General features: G+C 41.9%; 1 protein-coding gene across 3 annotated transcripts in view; it reads left to right on the top strand.

Moving 5' to 3' along the window:
- The window catches only part of FGFR2 (fibroblast growth factor receptor 2), an 81,117-nt gene that overhangs the window by 16,296 nt on the left and 38,373 nt on the right, over positions 1-26,448 (top strand). For 2 of the 3 annotated variants that reach the window (XM_068400102.1, XM_068400101.1), the window contains exons 3-5: positions 564-638; positions 7,801-7,970; positions 15,264-15,387. In XM_068400102.1, the coding sequence (XP_068256203.1) occupies positions 564-638; positions 7,801-7,970; positions 15,264-15,387 (369 nt within the window). The remainder of the gene's footprint in view (positions 1-563; positions 639-7,800; positions 7,971-15,263; positions 15,388-26,448) is intronic. The other variant, XM_068400100.1, reaches the window with a different exon arrangement.

Here is a 26,448-nt window from a genome sequence, read left to right as displayed (position 1 = left end):
CAGGTATTTTCCTCCTTGTCCTGACCCTGAAGTGGACTAGTTTGTATATACTCCTTTTACTGCACGGGATCTATAGTGATTAACAGCTGCTGAATACCTCTCTGTTTTATGCCACTGTGACAGGATTAAATTATACAGAGTCGCTGTGATGATGATAAAGTCAGTAGAATGAACACAAGTTGTGTGTTTTTTTTCCCCCCCTGCATCAGAAGAGGAGAAGGGGTGTCCTACATCCTTTCAGTTTAGAGATAAATCGTTCTGGCGACCCTCAGTTCTGTTCAGCTGAATGTCTTTAAGAAAAATAAAAATTGTAAGTGGAGGAAGATTTTTGGAGTTATCAAGCTCCCTTTGGAAACTTTGTAGCGCTTCAGGATTATTAGCTAATTTTGTTAGAATTTTATAATAGCAACACACATTTTGTGGCTGGATTTTCTTTTTCTATAGCTTCTGCACAACTAACGTAACATCTGTTCTCCTTGATAGATAATCTAAGATGTAGCATATTGGTTTATTTGCCTGTAAAAATAGGCTGGTTTAAAGACTTGATTATTTTTAATGTGCAGATGCTCTTTCCTCTGGGGATGATGAAGACGACAATGATGGGTCCGAGGACTTTGTGAATGACAGCAACCAGATGAGTAAGTAACAGCGAACTGCCAGAAGTCACTAGCAAGATCCACGTGGAAAATAATGTCCTGTCTTTTGCACTGCTGCCTTCAGAGCTTCTCAATTGTTAACTGCATGAGCTGTCAAATAGTGGTACCTTTGTCCATCTCCATTTTCTGTTTCACATAGTTCATAACTTGGAAAAGAAAAAGAAAAATAAACTAATGTTCTTCTAAACATGCTTTACTGGTCTGTACTTTCTTTCTCCCTTCTTGCTAGCTTTTCTGCAGTTTCCTTTCTTCCTGAAGTTCAGTCTTTGTCTGGGTTAGACTCCCACAGATGAACTAACTTTTCCCTGAATCTGAGCTGAAATTTAACAGAAGAAACAAAGATCCAGCTCACTTTGTTAAAAGGTGGTATGGAAACTTTAAAAATAAAATTAAGTTGTAATGAGGCAAATCCTTCAATCCTTAATCTCGGCAGAAATCTCCCCGGGGAGAATGAATTTGGAGACAATGAGGTTCTTTTGTCTGCAAAGGACCTCAAGGTTTTTTGCAAAGAAAGCAATCCAGCACTAAAACCACATTTTACGTTACTTATGCATGATGAAAATGGGCTAAGAGAGTCTTAAACCTATCTGAATGTTAAACTTCAGTCCCTTTAGAGAATTTGGAAAGCTATTAATAGGCTCTAAATAGAGCAGTCGCTAAGAAAAAAAACCATAAAATTCATATTGGTTCCTTATGCCCCCGTGCACTGTTGCAAAATCCCCGCCGTGACTGGTAGTTTGCTATCGCTCGGGCTTTGTAAAGTCAATAACACGCAGAACACAGAAATCCTTCACAGGAGATGTCAGCTAGTTACCGACTGCAGTAGCCAGGTAGTATATTTGCTCCTCAGCCTGGTTAGTAATTGGCAGCTATACCGTATGCTTCAAACACTTGTTCAGATGACAAAGTACGAGCCTGATTTCGGCTCCCCTAGTTAGTTACTGATGTATACGGCTGCCCCTGGTCTGAAGCTGTGAAACATTAGATGCTATTTAAAATGATATAAGTTCTTAGCTGCCTGTTTGGCCCCTGCCATCTGTTAGTGTGATTAACCCGCTCTGATTCACAGGTGCAGCTTGAAGTGGCTGAGATTAAGCAGCTGGAGGCTGCTCTGACAAAGGAATGCTGTGGCAAAGATGCTTGGCGAGTTTGGAAAAGGGACACTGCTTTTAAAAGAAGTTGTCTAGGCAAAACCCACCAACTCAGGCCATGTTTGCGTTCCCCTGAAAGGGGCTCGTGGGTAGAAATTCCTTTTAGGCAACATCCCTGTGTCTGTTTTCACTTTAGAGCTTTATTGGTGTTGGTCAGAAAAGGGCTGGCAATGTTTTCAGTGTATTAGTGAAGACAATTGTGCTTCTAATCCGTGCTGCTGGCTTTGGAGATTCATTGTGAGCACAAACAGATTTTGGAAGCGTGTATAGTGAGGAAAAAAAAGAAAAGGACCTGATCTCAAGGCAGCTATGCTCTGTAACATCGTGGTAACAATTCCTGCCCCTTCACGCAACAGGGAGAACTACCCAGTGGTGCCTGCTGTAACACTGGCGATGTTCTTGTAATGTGAGCTATCATTTTAAGCTGCTGTTAATCAATCTTGATTCAGGAGCTGGTGAAAGGCCATTGACAATTTCCGTCTGCCAGGGATGGGGTGTGTGCTTTAGCAGGGGTCAGTCACACTTTCCCTGCTCAAAATGAAAGATGCCTTTAGAGTGTGAACGTTCAAACATCTCGGATGACGGGGAGAGCACAAACTCTTGCAGCACAGAAGGGGGAAACTACAAGAAGACAGATTGCTCCTGAGCAGAACGTTGCACAAACAAGTCCTCAGATGTTTGCTCCTTACACGGTGCCCACAAACTGCTGGGGCTTGCTGCAAGCTGCAGATGGGTGCGGGGAGCAGCGCAGCCTTCCTCCCGATGTCTGAGCGCTCGACGGGAAGAGCTGGAAGCGGAAGAATGATCATGGCACCACATCCCTGCAAGAAGTCTGTTTTCAATGAAAAGTTGCATCACAGTAACGCGGTTGGATTAATACAACTTTGCTGAAAGAGGGTTGTGATTTGGCAAGATCAGAGCTGTAGGAAATTTAGGGGTGGGACTCGGTGCGGTGCTTTTGCAAACCACTGAAGCTTGTGTATCTAGTGTCTTCTAAGCCTTCCCATCAGTTTTGTTTGCCATCCCCCTTCCAGATTTTATACTGCGTCCAAAAGGCCCCATCTAATTTGTCAAACTGTTGCAAGACAGATTGAAAAGTGAATGAGGAGTTGAGGGGTAGTCGAAGTCCACCCTGAGAGTACCATGTGGCAGGCAGTGGTGTGTGATGGTCAAATGCCCTTTACCACCTTCTGTCTACGTTACATAGAGCCTGGGGAAGTCCAGGACCTCTTGAGAGTCCCTGGTTGCTATTCTTTAAGTGTTTCCTGAACCATGGGTTGAGCTTTGCAGATCTAAAACAATTTTAACTGATAATTTACATGCAAATTACAGCTGCGATCATTAAGGATAAGCAATGGAAATTGGCCTGGTTATGCCTTTTCTGATGGAAACAAAAGGCCATAGTCTTCAAAGGTTGTTGCTTTTTGATGAAACAATTCTGATAAAGTCCAGCTGTCCTGGCATGTTAATTATGATGTGATGAGGCAGGAAATGGCTGTAGTGCCTTCCACAGGAAACTGAACCTTGGCATTCTCATTCCTGCATATTTAAAACTAAAGCAAACCCTTTAGAGCTGTTTTATTTACGATGGTAAGTGTTCTTTCAAGCTTTTTTATTTTCTTTGCCTCTGTTACAAATATATTTTCAGAGGCCAAGGTTTTCAAATGCAGGCAGAGAGGCTGTTGAGGAAATCTAGCCTAATTTTCAAGGCTGCCTAGAAAATGTGGCCGCTCTTGAGCTCAGCGGAGGCTTTAAGTGGCTCAGTAGCTGTGAGGAGCAACTCGCTCTCGGGAGAGGAGGACACTCATGTGTACACATGGGTGTTTGACCATTTGCCCTGTGTGTATTTTTAAGTAAAAGGCATGCATAGCAGATTTCACTCTGCGTTTGGTGTCCTTCTAGCTTGACAGATATTTTAACTGTCTGCAAAAACGCTGTGGTAGATTTGTTCCAGACTGCATCCTGAATAGCTCTTTATTACTTCCAGCTTTTGTTGAAGGGATTAGTGCTCGTGAGGAAGGTGCAGGATTGGTTCCACTGCAAAACAGTCCTCTCTTTCCACAAAATGGCTTTGTTGGCAACTCAGTTTTTCCCTTTGTTTGCCCTGAAGAGGTGCCTCGGCTTGGTTCTGGAGGCCCATCTCCAAGGACGTTGACCTGGGACTTCCTTTTACAAAGCTAAGGGCTGGTCCTCTTCAGTTCCTACTGGCAAATACATTGTTGGTACTTGTTACCTTGTCCTCATCATGATTTTGAGAGGTAGCCCTAACTCAAGGGATTTCTATAATCCTGACTTAGTGTTGGCAAGGGAGCAGCTGTTGTGATGGTTGCACTGAGGTCCACCATCAGTAATTTATTCTGGAGACCCCTGGGTAGCCCTGAAGATGCTACTATCCTGCCTTCAATTCTAGTCAGGCAACTGGAAGCTTTACGGCTTTTTTTCCTTATCACCCTTTAAACAATTTCTTCTGGGCCAAGCAATGGTAAATTGGCACCAAGAACAAAAAGTATCTAAATGTAATCCACATGCTGTTCTTTTCATGCCTTGAAGAATTTCAGAAAGGATGAAACAAGGTTCAAATTCATCAAATCCTGTAGAGTGGAAACCTACTCAAGGGAGCAGCAAAAATTGGATGTTGCCTGGAAGTGGTTTTTAATTAAAGGTCAAATACAATAGTACTGAAAACCTTGGAGGGGAGGGGGTTGATGTGGTCATTTCAGGAGCACTATTGCCTGCTCGAGGCGCTTGTCAGGCAGGCTTGGAGTTGACTACTTTTGTATTTCTTTGTTATTAGATAAGTCCAAATAAAAATAGAGGAGTCCTGAAGTGAAGTGGTCCCCTGGGCTGCCTAATTTCAGTTTCACATGCAGGAGATTTGCCTGATTAGATGTAATGTATTTGCAGTGGAGTGCAGTGTGGGTCAGCAGGATATTTTCTTCACTAATGAGAGCTCTAAAAGCAATCAGGAATTCCCACCCGTTCCCCTGCTGCTCGTTACTGCTATGCTCCAGAGTTTGCCCTGTTGCTCCTGTGAACTTTTAACAGTGGTGCTACCTACTTCCACCTGTCCTGTTAGCCAAGGTGGGACGCGACGGACAGGGGCTGTAAGAGGAGTCGGCACTTGATGGTTTATACTCGTTAACTATGTTCATTCCTGCTTTTAGTGAATCTGGGTGGTTTTTCTTTCAAGAGAGAGTAGTAGTAAAAGGTGCTTTTAGGTTTTGGTAATTTAATCGATAAAGAGAAATGTGTGTTAAGTGCATCAGTTGCTGTAAGAAAGCACAAAATGAGCGCGAGGGTTACGGTTTGTGGATGTTCCTGCCTTTTTCCCTTTTCCCGTAAACACACCAAGGAACTACCAATATACGTTGCTACTACCTAGTGAAAAATATTAGGATGTCTTGAAGTGTTTTCAGACAGTGTTTTCGACATGTGATGTCCGCATGTTTTTCTCCAAGTTCCCCTGTAAGTGCGAGGTTGTGTGAGGGGACGCTTTCCAAGCAGAGTCCTTTCTCCCAGCCCGGGGAGTTTCCTCTCCCCTCTCTCCATGACACAGAGCTGAGCCGCTTCCCTTCGTTTCTGCCTACATCCTCCTGGTCTCTTCTCTGCTCCCAGCTCTTCCATAGAGCAAAATTTTTCCTCCCTGTGCATTTGTTGTATACGAGGCTTATCAGAGCACTTCTTTTTCGGGAGCAGAGATTTTAAAGGGTGAGGGTTGATGGAAAGGGTGGTTACATGCAAGAAAACCAGAGGATGAGCTGCACTATAATGCAGTAGAAACCTGGCTGCACGAAGCAGCCTTGTTTGGGGAGCTGTTGGTGGCTGGGTCCTGACTAACTCAAGAAGCCCGGGTCCCGGGCTGCACCCTGATGGGACCTTCTCTGGAGCTGGGTCCATCCAGCCTGTGCACTGCAGGGCAGCGTCACTGTGGGCGAGCCGTGGAGCCTGTGGTTCAGAGGCTGTGCTTGCCAGCGGGTGCATCCAAGCTTCTTATGCTCTGTAGGTGTGAGAAAGTGCATGTGGTGGATGTGATGAGAAGTGACCGCGCTGGCTGCAAAGTTGCTGGGTTGATGTTGCCTGTTTGGGTCAAATCTAGGCACTCCGCTCCATTTGAGATACCAATATCCCTGGTTCAGATGGTTGATGGGCTTTGACCTGCCACAGTTTACTTTGACTTTGTAGGAATTGTGCGTAGAGCCCATTATTGGTCACCTTACATTGACTTATGGAATGTGTGTAGCGATCCAGAGAAAATATCCTTTTAATGTATTAGTACCAACATGTAATTCCGCCTTTGCCTAGTATACTTGTAATGTAATTTGGTCTTTGTGTGTAGTAGTTAATTCCTTTCGTTGGCTTTGTTTAAAGTCTTCTGTTGTTATAATGTGATCCTGGTTTTAGCAAATAATGTTAACAGTGATTTTCCTTGCATCTCTAATTCACTTTAGCCTGTGTAGCAATTTTTTAGTGTTGCAGTTAAATTTTCAATAGTTACCTGATTTTCTGTTTTGATTACATGCACAAATTTGCTTTGCTTTTCTACTTCATTAATTTTAACAGTAATTGCCACTTCGGGCAAAAAAAAAAAAAAAATCCCTTATCGTTCTTAGCATCATTATAAGACTTGCTTTTGGAATGTTTTCTTTATACTGAGAGAGATGTTGTTAAAGGATTTATTCCTGTATTTTCTATCCAGCTGTATTTTTATTTAGAGAGGGGGGTGGCAGGATTTCTGACTTTGCACTGATTGTAAGAACCGCTATAAATATTTGAGGAACGGAAGAGTTTATTTATAGTGGAGTGTTAGGCTGCTAATGAAGGAAATGAAACAGGGCTGAGAGAAACAGAGTTATTTTTCTGGACCCCTCTAGTCCTAAAAATTCCACACTAATCTGATTTGCTTCAGGAAAACTCAATTGTAAAAGAAATTAATGTTTCCTACTATTAAACAGATCTTGAATCTTTAACTTTTTAAAAACTGTTATGGTGAGACAACTGAGGCGATGCTATGAAGATGCCGTGCAATGTAGCTGAAGCATTGCACGGATCCAGAGCATGGGATAACCTTGTATGTGTATCTGTCTGTCCAAATTTACTTTTTGGAGGGTAAAAACAGATGGGTAGTTGTATATTTTGTTCTGCTGTGTTTGCTCTACTGGCATGTGACAAATGATTGAGAACCTGGACAAGAGAGAGGTTTTACATGAGCTCCTCATGCTCCTCGTGTGGGCACAGACTGGGCCAGGACATGGGAAGGAGCGAGTGAGAGCCAGAAGAGTCTTGCCAGGAGCTGGTAAAAGCGATCGCTCCAGTAAATACGGGCTCAGAGAGACCCTCTTGGTTTGTGCCATGGTGTTGGACATCAGTGAACAATTGGACTTTGACAGGCTCATGAGAGTGGGAAATCCTTGCAAAATGATCAACACTATTGCTGGGTTTTGCTGGTCCTCCATTTGTAAATATATTTTAGTGGTTTCTGTGACAGTAACAGATAGCACAGCTCACATGGCCATGGTACACTGTAAGTTTTAGCGTGCTGCCTGGCAGGTAGGTATGTTTATCCCCCTTCTAACAGATGGGAAAGGGTTAAGGCTTCCAACAGGTCTTCTGGCTTGGTCTGTCTGGCTTCAGAGCCGGGGTCCGAGAATTCAGTTTGCTGAGCGTTCGCAGTAACTGAACTTGAGGTGGAAAGCATCTGATCATTTGAGTCTGCTGAAAACTCAGTCCCTCTGTCTTGACGTACACAAACCAAAGGATATCTGTGGTTAATTATTGGAATTTTGTCATAAATCATATACTCAAGGCTGCAGACTGAGCCGTTTGCAAAACTCTGGTCAACACTTGTGGCATATGATTTCCAGTCATGTACTCTTTCTAAACCACGCTGTCCCTGCTAAAACGAATACGTGCAGCACTTTGTGTCTGGGGAAGGGGCTGGAAAGGGAACTTGGTTTCCGAGTACTGATGTTTCTGGATGTATCTCTTTGAAACAGGGGCACCTTATTGGACACATACGGACAAAATGGAGAAAAGGCTACATGCGGTGCCAGCGGCCAACACTGTCAAGTTTCGTTGTCCAGCAATGGGAAACCCAACACCAACCATGCGATGGCTGAAAAACGGGAAAGAGTTTAAACAAGAGCATCGTATTGGTGGATATAAGGTACATTCTTGTGATTGTGCAATTTCTGTTCTTGACCAAGGCTATAAAAGAAAAACTTGCTGAAGTCAACAGAAGATCTTTTAACGGCCTTAGATCAAACGTAGAAGCAAAAAAAAAGTAATTGTTTTCTTCTGGGGAAGGGTGGGTGTTTCTTTGGTGGTTACTGAGCACTAATTCTATATATTTTTTTTCTCAAATTCAAGCTTATAGCAGTGCAGCTAAGGATTATTTATAAAGACTTATTTGAAAAACTAAAGACTGACTTTGCAAAGCAGAGTAAGACTATTTTGCTCTATTCATTTTCAGCTGCATTGTTAAAAACATGACCATCCGCTCTGGTGATTGTAGACAGTTTAATAAATGAAGGGTTGGAAGTCAAGTTATTATTTTCTATAGAGTTTATGGTCTGTGAAACTGAAATGGGAAGCAGAATTTGAGGGAAAGTAACAGCAGTTACTTACAAGGGTTTGTTTGAATTTTAAACAGCTTCAGATTAGATGTTTCATTCTAAATTGGTGGTTACTGATTAAGAGAGAGTTTTAGGGAGGCCATCTAGCTCTGGGGGTTAGTGCACAGACCTTTAACCTCCCGGTATCTGCCTAGGTCAGGTCAGAAGTCAGGATTCGGTCATCTTATCCCGCTCCTCACAGGCAATGGTAGTGCATGACTGATGGCAAATTGCTGTTCAAGCACTAGCCTTGCCATCCTGCCTCGTATTTCTGAGTTACCTTAACCTCTTCTGTGGACCTTCTGTTAGTGGCTTCCTCACCTACCCAACCCCTCAGCAACTTCTCTCCAAAGATGAGAAGTTCCCAGGTTACTCACCTTGTGTCACGGTTGTAAGCCCCAGCTTAGAGCTTCTGCTGAGGAGCTCAGAGCAATTTGTAATGGTAATTAAGACAGAAGTTAACTGACTTTTCCAGACGATGAAGTGAGCTCAAGACAGAGTCCTGGGGGCTGCCTCCTCGGTACCACGCTGCTGCCTTACCCCAGCGATTGCAGTATTTTCGGGGTGCCACATTTTGCAATGCCCTGATGGAGCCGGGGTGTATATTGCTTTGTGTCCTGTTGACTCAGATCCTGCTTGGTACAAAAAAATGTTTTCCAGTGCAGAGGAGGACAAGCCATAGTCTCCTTTCCTCTCTAGCTAGATTTACTGTAGAAAGTGTCAATTTTTCCAACATTTGTGTTAGCAGAGAGCGAAGCCCAGAAAATCTCTCTGCATGAACACTAATTACCTAAGTAGACTTTTCCATCTATGTTTGCTTACACCATAAATTACTGTTGCTTATGAGTGTACACCTGGCAACACCTTCTGCCTTTCATAACGCTATGGAGTGTTAACGAATTGGCTACAATTCAGTGATTTTCACCTTTCTCAGTGCTTTTTTTTTTTCTTTTTTTAAAAAAAAAGGCAATTAAAAAAAACCCCTCCAAACTAATCCTGTCTTGGAAAATAATAGTAACTGTTTCGGTACTAACACAAACATTACTTGAACACTTTACATCTCATGAAGGGGAAATGCAGATACGCTCCTGAAAACTGTGAAGGAAAATGTGTGTCTTGCAAGGCAGGATGGAGACACCTGATCTCTGGTTCGAGAGGGTGATCTTTGTTGGGGTGCATCAGCCCATGCGGGGCTCTGTGCTGCCACTGCTAGCCTGTGTTAGGGATCTGGGTGAGCTCATTTAGACTTGTGCCCATTAAGTGGCACAAATTAAATTTTTGCTCATGTGTATTAAACATATACAATTTCCTGGGTATGTATGTACTCTGGGAAGAAACCACAGATGCCTAATTCTAAAGCCAGCTGGATAAGTGAAGTATATACCTATAATTCTAAATCATAACTTCTTACATCTCTTTAGTCTAAATGGGAAAAAGAGGGGACACAGCTGTGGATTTTAGACTTTTCTTGTTGCTTAGAAATACATCAAGTTTTAAATGATCTGGTAGCATTTACTTATCATTGTCATTCTGCTTACCAAATCTGTGTATATTCCAGATTCTCTTGATGTTTTGAATAACCATCTTTTTAAGATGGAAGCTTGCTTTCAGTGAATGGGTGCTAAAGAATGAGGCCTCCAGAGCTTCTGGAGGCTGTGTCCTCTTCTTGTTAGAGGGGCAGGGTGGAGGTCACTGTGGGCTTATTCAGAATCATTCTGGAATGAAGAGAGAATTGTAGTTTCGTGACAACTCTATACCGACAAACTAGTAATGAAGGAATCTTCAGAAAGGACTGGGTCTTTCCATGTTGGTCTGTGTTCAGCCAGCAACTCATGATAATTCTTGTATGCTACCTTGTCTTGAAACTGGGCGTTGCTATATGTAAAGCATTTCTGCTGGAGATTTTCATATTCATACTACTTTGAGCGACTAGAATAGCTGGAACCAAACTTGGCCCTATCTGCTGTCACCAGTTGATGTGACACCATCCGTCCCTTTCGGAAGAGGCAATCTTCCCTTGAAGACTTTAAGAACAAAGTAAAGGGAAGGAAAATTTGAAGCTTTCCAGTAATCCTCCAGCCACCTCTATCCTGCTGCCTTGAGTTAAGAAATCTCTTCTTTGTATATTCTCTCTATCGCCATCAGATAGTGACCTGTAGCACTTTGTCCCTCTGACTGGGGAATGTCTTGAGTCAATTTGCTCTCAGGCAGGCTAGCAGAAGGGTGTATGTTCTGGCCAAGATAGCTTCCAGAGTGAAATTCCTCCACCGTGACTAATTCTGGGTGGTGAATTTCAAAATTGAACCTTTTATGATTTTTCAAGGTATTCACAAAGTTCCTACAGCAAGGAGAAAAGGATCAGTTATTGAATGTTTAAATCCTTTTTAGTCTTTCTTTAATCTGTCTCTAAAGTGGTGATAGCTCTTGCTTGTGCATTTAAAGGCATTTTATAATTTTTTGAGTGAATAATCTAAATCCTTTATGAGACACCACAGGAGCCTTTACTTTTCTGTACACCACCCAGAAAGCAAATGTGCTTCTATCAGTTGTTACTGTTTAACAGGTGTGTGTTTTCACATATGCATTTTGATAAGCTTCATCACTACATTCATCTTATACACATTTAAATTCAGACAGGTAAATACAGAGTAAAGAAAGGGTTCTGACTCTGTAGGAACTGTAAAAGCAAGCCTGTGGCTTTTGCATGGATGTTCTGCACTTGTTCTCTCTGCCTGAGCAGTACCAGTGTATGTCTGAACTGTGCTGATTTTGTGGGGAATCATATTTTGGTTTCTCATCCTTCTTTCTGTTGAAATTAATTTTAAATTGATTCCTTTTTACCATTTTTTGCTAAGTGACAGCTTTTCATGATGTATCATCTGTTCACTGAAAACACGTATTTTAAAATGAAACAGAACTGTCCACAATTTTTTATGATACTCCAAAAGCAAAATGTTTCTGTGAAACATTCCTTGCCCTTTCCTAGATTTCTGACCAATATTTCTTGGCATTTTGATTCCAGTTTAGGTTTCCCACCTCCAACCTATATGTTAAGGGTAGAGTTGTATGCATTGGATATTGATAATTTAGTTTAAAAATTGAATAGTTTGGAGAGACTGTTTGGAAGAATTGGTTAAAAATTTGATGGAGAAGATGGTCAAAAAAAGCACCTCAGTAATTTGCTAGAAGTGTCCTTACCTGGTCAGGAAAAAAACATGTTGAGATTATGTTTATTATCTCAATAAAGTACCATTTTTGGGTATGAAGCACATGTAAAATAAGAAAATAGGTATTGAAAAGCAATAAAAAAAGGTCAAAAGCAGTTACTAAACTGTGTTGACAAAGTATCTGAAGGGTGAAGCTGTGATTCAGGATACTTGGAATGCTTCTGTTCCCTGAATTTCCCTATATCAAGAAAAGGCGATGACAAATTGGAAAGTGTACCCTGAGGACCGAGTGATGGAGTGGGTGGGACTGTGTGGGTATTCTCTGGGATCCTTTGCTGGACCACATATGCCTGGTGAGGATGTTCCCACTTTCAGCAGCTTGTTGCTGCCCTCCTGTTTTTTCCTAGTGGATTAGTTCACATGAGCTTCCTGATACGTTCTGTCTGCCAGACAAGCTCAAGTCATCTATTTCAACAGCTTAAATGGACCCAGTTGGTGTTACCCAGTGAAACTTATTAGGGAATATTTGGAGAGCTGTAGCTTTGGTGTCTTCAGTTAGAAGGGCCCTAGTGAGCAACCAGGAGGGAGCTAATGGCTTTAACCTCCATTACCAAAGAGACCATCTATTTGCAATGTCAGTCACAAGGGTGGTTTTTTTCTGGTTTGGTTTGTTCCCCCCGCCCCCAATGACTATCACTGTTGTAGTTCATCCATACACAGACGGCTGATGTAAGTCCAGAGTCCAGAGAAGGGCCACGAAGCTGGTGAAGGGTCTAGAGCACAAGTCTTATGAGGAGCGGCTGAGGGAACTGGGGTTGTTTAGTCTGGAGAAAAGGAGGCTCAGGGGAGACCTTATCGCTCTCTACAACTACCTGAAAGGAGGTTGTAGCGAGGTGGGTAACAAGCGATAAGACGAGAGGAGACAGCCTCAGGGAGGTTTAGATTGGATATCAGGAAAAATGTCTTCACCAAAAGGGTTATCAGGCATCGGAACAGGCTGCCCAGGGAAGGGGTGGAGTCGCCATCCCTGGAGGTATTTAAAAGATGAGTAGATGTGGTGCTTAGGGACATGGTTTAGTGGTGGCCTTGGCAGTGCTGGGTTAATGATTGGACTCGATGATCTTAAAGGTCCTTTCCAACCAAAACGATTCTATGATTCTAAGACCTGAGTACTGTGGAAGCATGGCTTTGAACCTCTTCTGAAACTAGCTTTTACATAAACTGGTGTGACGATGGTGCTGGTTGTCAGTAATGGCACCAGTTTTGCTGCCCAAGGACAGGCTTTGTTGGGACTAGGGAGTGACGGCACAAAAAGGCCACGTTAACAAAGCCTGTACGATCAGGGCGTTGCAAGCTGCATGGTTTCAGGGACGTGGCAGGACCGTTGCGTGTCTGAGAATGAAAGATTCAACTTGGGAGTCTTCAGCGGGAGAAGATGCCGTCATCCCCAGCAAAGGGGAGTTTTTCTGGGCTTTGCAGTGCTGCACTGGTAACCAGTAAGCAATAAGCCAACAAACTGAATCTAGTTGAATCCAGATTCATGACATAAATCCAGTTGTGTGACGATGTGTCATAAATGCTTTGGGCCTCTACAGCAGTTGTTTAGCTTAAACTGAAGAGGCTTAAGCTGTTGTTTTATTATAAAGATGTTATCTCTTCTCATTGGAGTTACAAGAAGGGAAATAGCACAAATACTTTTTAATATTGCCATCCAGTATATCCACTTGTGGCTGTAAGTTAGTTATGTTTTCTTATTGAATGCTAAACAATCTCTTGTGTTTTCCTATCAAATTAATTGCTTACAGCTTGTTACCAATTTTTATTTTGTTTTAACTTCCGCTGAATCATGATCTGTTCTTCCTGTTTTGCAGTCAGATAGGTTAGAAACATTTGCTCTGATTCTGAAAAGTGTGATGTAACTTGTAATTGCAAAAAGTTCAGGTCACTTTGACCAAGTCTCCCCCAGAATAAGTCATAAAGAAGTAAAATATTCAAAATAAGTAGCTGTTGTATTTGTTATTTACCAGTGCTTTATGGCAGTAGTTCTTCCTGACCCAAACTTTGCCTTTCAAGGTTGCTTAGCAGAATAACACAATAAAATACCCCTGATAAACTCTTTTTAGCTTTATAAACTTATTTCTTAGCTCTTCATAGTGCAAAAAAAAAAAAAATCAATATGTAATTTTGATGTATACCATCAAGACGGGGGGCTGAGGAGAGGAGCTGTAAGTTTGGGCTGGAGATTTTGGGGTCACGTTGTTGCACATTTCTGCAGTGTTTGTTTAGCATCCACGCCCTTCACCTGCTGCTGGGGTCTCATCTACATCTTCTTTGTTTTTCAAAGCCCACATGGCCAGTCGTTAGATAATATTATTAGCCCGTAACTGGGTAGTAATAGTAATAACTAGCTAATGGGCTAATTACTAGCTGGGGGACTAGGAAAGCCAGGAGCCCCTTCCAGAGAGGACTCTTCTTCCAAGCTTTGAACTTAAGGCATTTTTACCTCCAGCAAGTGTGAGAGCTAAGCTCTTGGCAATGGGGATGCAGCCCTGCATAGCCTTTTCCTGCTGGATAAGGACCTACACAATAGTAAGGGACAAAGCAGGATTTCAGACCTATAGTTGTAATGATCTTTTAAGAATGTATAGTTACTGGAAGTGTCACTTAATGTACCGCACTGAATTACTGCTTTCCATTTGGCTGATTAAAATGACTGTACCAGATTGTATTTTTATGCAATTTGCTAAAATACGTACTTTGCAGTTTAAAAATGGTACATTACAGCTACATAATGTAAAGATCTTTGAGCACTTTGTCAAAAATGTAATGCTAAAACAAGGGATTAGTGGATAGCCAGCAAAAGGTCATTTTGGGAGCCAACTTATGATGCAGGAAATATATGTGTACCGGATGACTCCATATCCTTCCAGTATTGGGCTGGATCCTATTTTCTGCAAGACCAACGCCAACGCTCCTTTTGAACTCAAATGGGAACAGGATCAGCACCTTTAACACGTTCTGTCTGAGAAGGATTGTATGAAATAAATGTATGTCCTTATGCTCTGTTTCCATGAGGATTTTCTTCAGGCATTTTTCATGAGGCAGCATCTTCATTTCTTTCTTGTGGTACCCCAGAGCAGCAAGAGATGTGTCTGTGGGAGGGATCCCAAACATTGCCCTTCTGTACTTTATTTCTCCAAAATGTGGGCTGTGTAATTGAGCTATTAGAGAAGGATGGAGGCGTAGATGTTAGGGGATCATATCCATCCCATATTGCTGGTTGGTAGTTAATATTACCAGATGATTGGAGACAGATGGGAAATATCCTGAGGGTGTGAATTTGCCTTAGGGTGGATTGAGAGGTAAAGCCTGGTAAGACAACTGCTGCTGATTGGTGCCATCCTCGTAGGCCTGGCAGGAGTGAGTGTGCACCCATGTCTGCAGTGCTCAGATCAGGGATGAGGTAATTTTATAGCAGAATGCATGAAAGCTTTCACTGCTGCAGCCTGATCAGGAATAAATAAAGTATTTCAGTGACCAGAACTGTCAAATGAGCACAGCAGAGGCTTTTAAGCATGGATTACAAAAGGTTAAGTATTCAGAAAACAGTTATTTTGGAGGGGGAGAGGGTGAAACTATGCTAGTGAAGTTCCAACTTCTCTGGTTACAACCCGCCAGGTCCGCAACCAGCACTGGAGTCTCATCATGGAGAGCGTGGTCCCGTCTGACAAAGGGAATTACACGTGCATAGTGGAAAACCAGTACGGATCCATCAATCACACGTACCATCTCGACGTTGTTGGTAAGTAAAACTGTCACGTATAAGATGGTGTTTTTGATTAATGACTTTCTCTATTAAAACATATAGAACTAAGCTGATACATTTTGCATTAATTTTGAAGATGATTTCACAGTAGTCTGAAGATAAGTTTGCACTACTTAACTTTCATCTGTCTCACTCGTGTCTGTAGGGCTGATCTACCCATGTCTCGGCAAAGGTGTAATATCCATGTGTGCCAATAAGTTCTTGTTGCTGTAACACACCTACAAGCTTACCGTGATGAACAAATAAATACTGATGCAATTTTAATCATTAGTATTACAATTTAGTTATTACTTGTACAGTTGTACTAACACAAATTTTAATAACTGCAGTTATGAAAACTGTCAAGTGATCCTTCAGATTGCTGTCATTATAGCTGAAACAGGTTTTTTTAATGAAAAACTAGATATTGGTGAAGCTTTGAAGCTAGTGCAGCTCTCGAGCTTCGGGAGAGGTACTTTACAGTCACAGGAGTATAACAGAGATTCGACTGGAGCCTGTTGTGTGGGCTATGAGGGGTCCCTGAAACATAGGCAACAATAATAGTGAAGAAATGTGTTTACTTGAGGACAAATACTAAAAAGCTGTCTGAATTCTTAGGAGTAGCAAAGCTGTGATTCGACAGGACTATCAAACACATGCTTAGTAATATTAACTTAACAATACCAAAATCCTGTTGACTTTAATAAGGCTTACACGTATTTATTTAAGTGCTTAGCTAAATTAGGGCTTGAAATTTCAGGAACCAATTCCATTCATCCCTACTCTTGCTGATTAGCCTGGATGGGTGTGAGCAGTTTTATTGACTTGGAAGGCATCGCTGTCCAAAAATAATCAGTTGGCTGTTATAACAGGACCTGCTGGTAGTACCTTTGGGGATTGGAGCTGCAGTTTCTGAAGTATGTCTTGAATGGGCTTTGCTCTCTCCAGGCTTGTGGGATGATCTGAGTGTCACAAGCTCTGTGGATAAAACTTTTGATCAATCAGTACTGAAATCAAAAATGAATTTGATTATTGTAAGCTATTTTTGACTGGTGACTGACAGCCTAACTTATCTTCTATGGAGAATCTTACTGTGAGTTTGGGTTTATATGACCAAAACAGTGACAAAATTTTCATTTCCCTATTTCTTGATTGTTTTTTGCATGAATAAAAACGCATCTCTTGCACTGCTTTTTAAAGGTAGTGTCTTATTTTGTCTGGGACCACTTAAATCTGTGGAAACCCCCAAATCCAAAAGAAAACAAGTGCCAGCTTCTCAGGGAGCAAGAAATGAAAACATTCCCCATGAAAATGCCAGTGAGAACTGGCCTTTGTGGAGCAGAGGAGAAAAAAACATGATTTATGGTGGGGATGCCATCACAATAAAACCCTACCACCAGCCCCAGTACATTTAAGTAAGTCTTCAAAGCCAGTCTATGAACCACCCAACTCACCTCTACTTGGTTGTATGTAGTCAACACTGAAAGCAGTGAGGATTTGTACAGCCGTGGCAATATTTTGTCATCCTCGGTAGGAGCCTAGATTGAGTCAACTTTGATTTTGCTTAAAACTGTTTTTTTAGTAGGCTACATGGGAGGAAAAGTCCAGTTTTGCAATATTGGGAGTTTTCCTTGCTGAAACAAAACTGGTTAAAAATTCCCCTTCCTTTCTCTCTCCCCCACTCCTTTTCCTCATTTCCACCTCAGTCCCAGTCTGGCTTGTTTCATCTTGATCATAAATTTATCCACCTGTTTTTTCTAGCAAATGTTTTCATAGATGATGCAGTCACTTGAGCAAATATTTGTCAGAAGCCCCCTCACCTCTTCTTCCCCTTTGAGCCTTTTGAATGTCTTACATTGAGGAATATTATGCAGAAGTTTATTTTTCCTGGCAGTAAATTATAGTGACCTGCATGAATGAATGGAATGGTAATAGAATTATGTCATTTATTTAAATGTCTATTCCTTTCCTATAGAGAGGCAGAAAAGTAAATAATGAGGTTTTTCAAAAGCAACTAGTGATTTGGGGTGCTGGGTATCCAGCTGATGGCAGCCAAAGGAGCCCTGATTTTCCCTGTGTGAATATTCAGCATTTTCTCATGCTTGGATCCTATGAGATACCAAACCAGAAGTCCAAGAGTGACTTCTGCAAATCCCAGTCTGCATCTTGGGAGTTCTGCATATTCAATCATTTTACTTCCTTTAATTTGATGAGTTAAAGGGTGTAATTGTTAGTTTACTTTGAAAAAGTATGTATGGGAATGCACACCCTGAGATACATGTGTTGAATTTACTGGGAGTCTTTCAAGAGATACAGCACTGGGACTTTAACCTAAAAGGGGGATTGATGTTAGAGAGCTCAGCCATTTCTGTGTTGCTGAAAGCTTGTAATAATCGTGGAGGTTGGGCATGAAATTGCTGAAGCAGTAAATTAAGGCTGCCCAGAAGGGGAAACTCTGACAGTTTTTCTAGTTAAGACAGTTCTACAGAAGTTAATTTTGTGCTTTTTTTTGCTGTTTTCATATGAATTTTCAGTTCCCGCAGGGTTGTGGAGAGTTATGGATGTTTGTTTAGAGGCAATTGCGTACGTAGACCGCATCTTAGAAACTTCAAGGTCGTAATTTTAGGTCAAGTTGTGTGTGGAAAACTGTCAGTTGAAAGCCTCTGAAATTGCTTTTCCTATATGGTTTAACTGGTTCCAGAGCTGATTAAGTGTAAGTAATACCAAACGGTATTAAACATGGTAACATATTACACTAACATGAGCATCTGACTATATGGTGTAATGTAGAGAACCCTCTGATTATGTCACAGATTTGGGAGGTATCCCAGCAAAAATCGTGCCAAACAATGACACAATGCTAGTTAGGAATATCCAGTATTACTTGATGCCAATAACTTTCCAAACCTTGAACTCTTTTGACAATTAAAAGCCTGGAGCCAGCAGGGCTGAGTAGTTTTCAGTCAGAACGTAGGTGTGAAGTATTCTCGTTTTTACCTTGTAATTACTTGCAAGAGCCCTCTTAAAATAGTCAGCTCAGCTCAGATGGTCTCATTCAAATTTACAAACCTGGCAAAACCGTTGCACTGATTTTTTTTTTTTTTTTTTTTTTTTTTTTTTTTTTTTTTTTTTTTTTTACAATGGGAGTAGAAAATACTGAAGAAAAAAGCAGCAAGTTGTTGGCAGCCTCTCTGTATTGCACAGGATACTTCTGCACATTGACAGTGTTAGTGGGGAATTGTCCAGTCCCATTGGCCTTGGGTATTCTGTGTTGGAAAAAGTTATTCTTTGAATGTTTGGGATACCCCAGTTGACTGCTTTTTCCTCTCTCCTCCTCCTCCATTTCAAAACAAGGACTTAAGCAGGCTTTATGCAGGGCTTTGCTCAGGGTTACAAATGTGTTAGATTGCAGTAACAGCAAATGGTGGCGATACAAAACTCCGTTAGGATCCTGTGAAAGGCAGAGGAGTCGATTTTAGCTTTTTATTGGAGTACTACCCAGAGGCTTCAATTAATATCAGATACTTATTGTCCAAGGCAGTGTGCCAGCACGCAGTAATTGCTTACAACCAAAATGCAGAGAGACCCGAGAGAAGGAAATGTCACTGTCCATTTTATAGATGAAAAACTGAGCTGTGGAGCGATGAAATTTCTTGCCCTGGGTCACACAGGAAGCTGGTGTCAGAGCCAAGAAGTAAAGCTGGTACTTGAATCCTAATCCCGTACCTTAATTAAAAGAATGTTCTTTCCCTTGTACAGTTTAGGCCATCCGCTGGTTTTTCACATGCCGCCGAATTGCCTTTATATTCTTTTGTATTTAACAGTAGGTAGGAACTCACATTTTTATAGTAAACTTACTAATAGACTAACTCCATTCTCATCAAACATATATAAAGTCATGCAGTCTTGAGGGAGGACGGTTGCAAACGATGTGGTTTTCACTTATGAGTTGTATTGTAGTGAATCCGGGTTGTAGGAAGCAACGTGGGAATGCAGCCACTGAGACTTGTATATAATTAGATCACTCTTGGATTGCAATTATCGCTAGAGTACAATTTCAGCAGCGGCAGTTCTGTTTAAGCATGGAAGTAACTAATTGAATTTATATATTAATGGCAAAAAAAAAAAAAAAAAAAAAAGGGTTAGTCTTTGAACACTCCTAGTGCAGGTAGCCATTTCTGTCCTATTTAATGTCATCATCCAGGGAGACAAAAGATGGTTTGGTTTCAGATGAAGTTTAGCACATTACTTCATGTACTGGGTGTTATAAGCAGCTGCCGTAGCACAACACATCATCCAAGAGTGTGTAAGACCCTGCTGTTTACTATAAAAATGAACATAACTTGTCACAAATATTTTAAAAAAACAAAGTCCTTTTGCAGCCAGTTTAGCTGTTTTTTGACCAGTTTCTAATTTACCTAATAGCCACGCCTTTGGTTCTTCTTACTGGGGAGTGAACTCCAGAGGTGGCAGAGTACCACACAGTTGTGCCTTAACAGCAATTCGTATTTTCATATGAAAACAGCGTGAGAATAACTTCTCATCCAGGAAGCATTTTAAATGACTCTCACTTAAAGCTTGTGCCCCAGAAATCTCATGTGTGAGTGGTTTTACTGATGGATGTGCATAAAAACGCTTTGATTCTGAGCTCTTGGAGGTTTTGGGGGGCTTTAGGATGAATTTTACTCTTGCTTTTTACAGCACATTATTAAAAAAAATCTGATTAAAATGGAATCAACTTTTTGCTATTGGTAGTTCACTGTTTATATTTCCCTTAGTTTAGGCAGAAGAAAAAACTTTGCTTTTTTTTCTAGTCAGTTTGATTTTTGGATCTTCATGTGCTCTCAGTCTCTAGCTGTGAACACGGCACGGACACATATATTTTTTTTAAAGACCGGTTTCATTTTATCATTCCCAAATTCATAAAAAACGTGCACTGTTATTTGCTTTTTGCCAAGGCTTGTTTGTCAAAGTTCAGAATTAGTTTGACTTAACTGTAGTACGTTCCTTAATTTCCAAAGAATTGTTTTTAGGACTCATGTTACGTACGAAGAAGGAACTGACACCAACTAACTACATGCCTTGGACGTTGCATCACTAATGTCTGGCAGGAGTTAAATGCAGGTATTACAACCAAGCCTAAACTTGCACTGCTGGCAGATGTGCTTGTAGTTGTTGACTGGCTCTTCACATGGACAAGCTTTGGCTTGATGTCTTCACCCAAGCGCTTGCGGCGTGGGACATGATGAGACAGGGGCTGGAAGCATGAAGGAATCCACACTGATGCTTGCCCTCAGGTGTTTGGTTAGGCTGAGAGGGAAGAAGGTTTTATTTAATGTACTGATAAGCCTGAATGTGGACTCTACACCTGGCACTAGGCTTTTGGCAAGGTGTGTGCATCTGAGAAGAAATCACGCAAATTGTTTAGTGCTGGAGGCTGTGGGGTTTGCTCCTGAAAACAAAGACAGCAGTGTGATGCTTCAGCTAAGGGAAAATGAAAGCTTATGGGTTCCCCCCCGCCTTCTTAATAAGGTAAAAATATTGCAACCCCTAGTTTTATGGCGTTAAAGCTTCTGATTTCATTGGAGTAGTCTGGCTAAATTACATTTTATGGACAAATACTAGTGTCATTACTTCATCTGCTAGGTGAAGAGCGAATTTGTCATGTTTGGAATGCTTCCTGCAGAGGCTGCCGGGGGAAGACTGGTCTCCCTGTCCCACTTTCTGTCTTATTACAGCCCCAAGGCAGGTATTTCTCTTTCTTTTGATGAATGATGAACAGGATATTGTTTCAGCTCTGTTATTATCATTTTTAATCATGCCTTCTAATTCGTGCAGTATCCTACTTGTGGAAATGCAAGTAGGAGTTTGCAGGAGTTGTCTGAAGATGCTAACAAGACTGTTGCCTTGTTAAATGTGCAATTGGCACGTGTCGAAAGCCATGTCTGTGCCTAATTGGAGGGGGTTTTTGACCTGGGCCAGTCTTTTCTCAACAATTTTGTTACTGAAAACATTGACAGTGTATTTGGCAGTAAATTGGTGGTTAGGTCCTCTTAAAAACAAAAATAAAGGGGAAAAAAGCCTTGAATTATCACAAATAGAGGAAAATCGTTAATGAACTGTGATACAGACTGGCTGAATGAACCATATTAAAGGCAAACACAAGGTTATTAATCATGGCTGCCTTATTAATGAATATCTTGCACCTACATTTCTTCATGCTGTCCCCGAGCGTGGGAGGAAACAGAGAGGTGGGACAGTCCCGTGGCTGCAATTGGGTAGCTGCCCGTGGTGGGCGAGATGCATCCAAACTGAGACCACCACACGAGTGTTTTCTGGGATTAAACTAGGATTAAAAGAGATGTAGTGGAGGTGGAAGTGGATGGAGATGGCACTCAGCGGTAGGCATCAGGGGTTGTGCATGGCTGTAATGAGCTGAGGCTGGGGTTGATGGCACTGGGAAGAAGTAAGAGTGAAGGGGTGTGGGAGGTCTTCCTAGAGGTTTGCGTTGCAGGAGAGAAAAAACCTTGAGGGATGGGTACCAGGGTGGGATAGGTGAGGTGGGGTGAGAGATCTGGCAGTACTGAAGTGTAGACAAATCAGTAAAATGTGACATTCTTTGGCTATTAGGGAAAAGGTTGCACTTACAACCTTCACATTGGTATCCTCTCCTCTCACTGCTCTGCAAACCACTGTGGGGATGGAAATCCAGAGGTGGCTGAATTTTTACAGATTTTCAGGATTTTAAGTCATTAGGTCATCTTTGAACTACTACTGTTCCCGTGGTGCAGCTTCAACAGCAGTTGCTTCATTTAAACGTAAAAATAAAGTGAAATCTAATTTAGTTGTAATTTAAAAGCCACATTAAAAATCATAGTTTGTTAAGCACTTTTGAGTATTGGACTACTCTGTAAATATAAAATATTATTTTTTCAGGTTGCTCTTTAAAAGCTAGCATGAATATGTTGAAATTTTTGACTGTTCATGAAAGAAAACCACTGATGCTGTCAGAACTTGAGCTGAGTGAAGAACTCAAAGCGGCTGTATTAGTTGGAATAAAGTTAGTTTTTACCATTTTTACAAGATGCTTGTGAAAGTCTAAAATATATATATTTTTGGGGAATTTTGATCACTGTTACAAATTAGGTGATCAAAATAGTTGCTCTTAAGTTGTATTCTGCCTTTACAAGTGAATATACACGCGTTGGTTAGTGTTTATGTCTGCAGCATTGTTTCTGCTATTCGATTGGGTTATATGCATTACTGAGCAATGTGATTTCATTTCGGTGATTGGTTTCAAATCTACATTTCCTTTGATATCTGGGCTAGTGCATTATTTAGTGTGTTTGTGAAACCCACGTGTGTCTGTAGTCAAATGAATATTCCAGCAAATGACTTTTATTCCCCCCAATCTTTGAAGTTTTCTCAGAAAGCAGTTCTGTCACCTGCTGCTCAGCCTGAGGCTGGTGATGGTGTTCCCGGGTCTCAGCTTTGTAGGAACCTGGCCATTTGGATGTGTATGCTGAAAGGCAAGAAAAAGTAGGTGCAGAAGAGAGAGAGAGACTGTAGAAAAGAACAGAGAAAAGCTTTCTTGTTTTGGAGCACAAAGTTTGTGTCCAAGTGTGGCCAGCCCAATTGCTTGCTTTGAAAGCTGTTGCATCTTGCAAACTTTACCTGGATTTACCTGAACTACTTGGAATGTAATGACAAATGTGTATAATCAGGGTCTTCCCAAGAGCAGTGGTCTTCAGTATCTGGTCCAACATTTAGAACAGGTTATGGATTCTGTGTTGCAGTTCTGGGCCCCGCACTTCAAGAAAGATGTTGAGGTGTTGGAGCGAGTCCAGAGGAGGGCGACCAAGCTGGTGAAGGGTCTGCAGGGTCTGACCTATGAGGAACGGCTGAGGGAGCTGGGGTTGTTTAGCCTGGAGAAGAGGAGGCTCAGAGGTGACCTTATTGCAGTCTACAGCTACCTGAAGGGAGGTTGTAGTGGAGTGGGAGTCGGCCTCTTCTCCCAGGCAACTAGCGATAGGACAAGAGGACACAGCCTCAAGCTTTGCCAGGGGAGGTTCAGGTTGGACATTAGGAAGCATTTCTTCTCAGAAAGGGTCATTAGCCATTGGAAGGGGCTGCCCAGAGAGGTGGTGGTGTCACCATCTCTGGATGTGTTTAAGAAAAGATTGGACATGGCACTTAGTACCATGGTCTAGTTGACATGATGGTGTCAGGGCAATGGTTGGACTCGATGGTCCCAGAGGTCTCTTCCAACGTGATTGATTCTGTGATTCTGTGATTCTTTCCTGTGCTGAGAGCCTGTGCACAGGTATGATCGGTCAGCCATGTCTAGTAGGGGAGGCAGAATACCACAGTCCTTCTGATAATTTCACAGCTGCTTTCCTCAGCCGAGCAAGTGTTCTGTGTAAGAAAAGGGGGAGAAGTGGAGAAATATAAGAGGGCTTTTAAAGGTTTACATAATCTTTTCCATTTTACTTTAAAGGCAAAGCTGTTTTCAGGAAAGGAAATTTGGAGGATGAAAAATATGCCGTCAGGTCACAATAACAACAGCAGTAATAACTCCCACTGTGTGCTTTATGGCATTGCTGGGTACACTGGTGAGTTAAACCCACTGCAGCTGGGAGAGGACACATCCCTGTAGGAGAGAAGCTATTTGCCAGGCGTACGGTAAACCTTTGGCAGAGCCTTCTGGAGAGCCCAGTCCAAGGATGCTGGACCCCAGCAATGTCTCTGGTTATTATAAAGCAGCTGAGTGCTGGGAGCTGTGCACAGTACAAACGATGGTATCTCTGTGTGTAAAAATTAATGCAGTCTCTGGAAACGGCCAGAACGATAAAATTTTACCACTTGTCTGTGAGAAGTCACAAGTTGTTTTTTTATATTCTCTCGTAGCCTTTTTCTTTTAGGGTACACTGAAAAGAATTTCAATGAAAATTTCAGCTTCTCATTGTTCCGTTTCCCGTGGTATTTCACACTAAAATAAGACCTCTCCCCGCTTTGTTCAGACATGTACGAAGCTGTTGCTTATGCAGGTACTGTGTGAAGGATACTGCAAGCGAGCTCCAAGATTAGTGTTGTACAACTCTTGGTGCTATGACTTTTTCTGCTCCACGGGGTTGATGAAACCCACTCTGTGTCAGCCTGACAATAGGGCTTTGCTTTAAGGACAAACTGGTCTTAAAACCCTGTTGATAATTTCACGTTTTAAAACAAGAGCGTTCTCGTTGCCTGCCTTAGCCCTGGGCTTGCTGGATGTTCCCGTCTCTCTTAACCCTCTGATGTACGTGTGGTTTGAAAGGATAGCTTTTAACTAGTTTTGATTGTGATTTTTTTTTTTCCCTACTGTTTTCACTGACATCAGCAGGCTTTGTATCAAGCCAAATCAGTCAGACTTGCTTGCTTTCTTTTCCCCGGCTTGCTGCCATATGAGAAAGGTGTGCGGATGAACTTATGCTGTACAGGTGTTATGTGGAGATGGATTTTAGCTATAATGCACATAAGACAGCAAGCTGAAGCTATGCTGTGGAGCTATCCAAAGAGACAGATGGGATAACATCAGTGGGAGCTTTGTCTGCTGGAGAAACTGTGCCATTACTTCAAATCAGAGGTGAAGGTGGTGAAGCCAAGGACAAAGAGTTTGAATACACCTGATTATTTTCTGTAAAGATTTTTAAAAGGCACTGCCTTTTACTCAGTTGGCCTTGGTGAGTAGGAGGGCTTGGGTGGCACAAGGAAGTTGGATGGGGTGGCAAAGGCTTTGCTATGGGTAGCAAATGGGTCTGCTTCTGGTGTCTGTGACAAAGTTTTAATCTTTAGAACTGAAATTCTTTATTTGTCAGTGTTCAAATGTTTAATTTTGTGAGAAAGTATTCAGTGACATCAGGGAATATATGGAGTCTGGTTCCCTGCTGTAGCACTTTATGCTGTCTGCTGATAGTGGTCCACAAACCAAAGCAGAGATGGACATTTGGGCCCAGCAGTTACAATGATAAAGTGTGTGATGAACCAGCAGAGAGAAAGGCCTCAAGTTTATGGAAAAGGCTTCTAAATTTGAGGACAGAAGGAGTTTAGAAAGTGATTATGGAGGTTAGCTCCTCACTCCCATCTGCATGAGCACGTCCCTGTGCTGCTCCAGGCCTCGGTGGGCTCATTTGTGAGGGCCAGGAGCTCCAGCTGCAGTGATACCCCTTGGAGATCTTGGCCACCGAGATGACTTCTTCAAGTCGCGTTGGGCCAATAGGAAATGCTATACGTGGAGACTCCTGCTGTACAGGAACACTGAATAGTATGAACGTTTGTTGGCTAGTGTCTACTGATGAAAGATGCCAAAATTTGTAAGGCATGATTTCATCAGCCCTGGTAATGCTGGTCTGATCCATAAGGTATTCTGCTAGTCTGCCTGAAAGGCTCCTGTTCTTTATCAAGCGTTCTTGCCAGGGATGGTCTTTATCTGTTAGTGTTTAATGACAGTGATCTGTTATTCCTTGTAGCCTTAAAACATCTTCTGATTTTGGAGTTTGGGAAGAGAGCATTGTCCCTAACTTGCTGTGGGTGCTACCTTGGCATGTGTAAATTACCTAGGAAGTGATGATTTGAGGGGTGTGTATGTATGTACATATAAATGGAACATGACAGTTCAGCAGCACTTCTGAATTGGCCATAAACAACATGCAGTGCTTCATATTATGCAGAAAGAAACCAAACTGACATGCAGCTGGTAGAAGCTGATCAGCTCCTGGCTCACGTATATATAGTGTATGACATTAATTACTAGAGGCATTTTGCCTACACCTGCTCAGTGGTTTCTGATCTTTTGAAAGAGCAGCCAGCGCTCAACCTTACTTCTCCATGCCACGGAGCAAACAGTGGAGTTAGCAGTGTTTTTCTTCCAGCATTTCATGGAGCACAGGCCCCCGTAAGCAATTGCTTATTGCTGGAGAAAGGAAGCGAAGGTTTGGCTTGGCCCGTGTGTAGAAAGCTACCTTGAAGGGGGACATTCCTGTGGGGACTCTGACATCTGTTTGGTTAGACCCCTCCTACGCC

The sequence above is a fragment of the Nyctibius grandis genome, chromosome 4, assembly GCF_013368605.1.
Source record: "Nyctibius grandis isolate bNycGra1 chromosome 4, bNycGra1.pri, whole genome shotgun sequence".
Classification (NCBI taxonomy): Eukaryota; Metazoa; Chordata; class Aves; order Nyctibiiformes; family Nyctibiidae; genus Nyctibius; species Nyctibius grandis.
The sequence above is the reverse complement of the archived record's forward strand: the minus strand, read 5'-3'. Positions and strand labels throughout refer to the sequence as shown.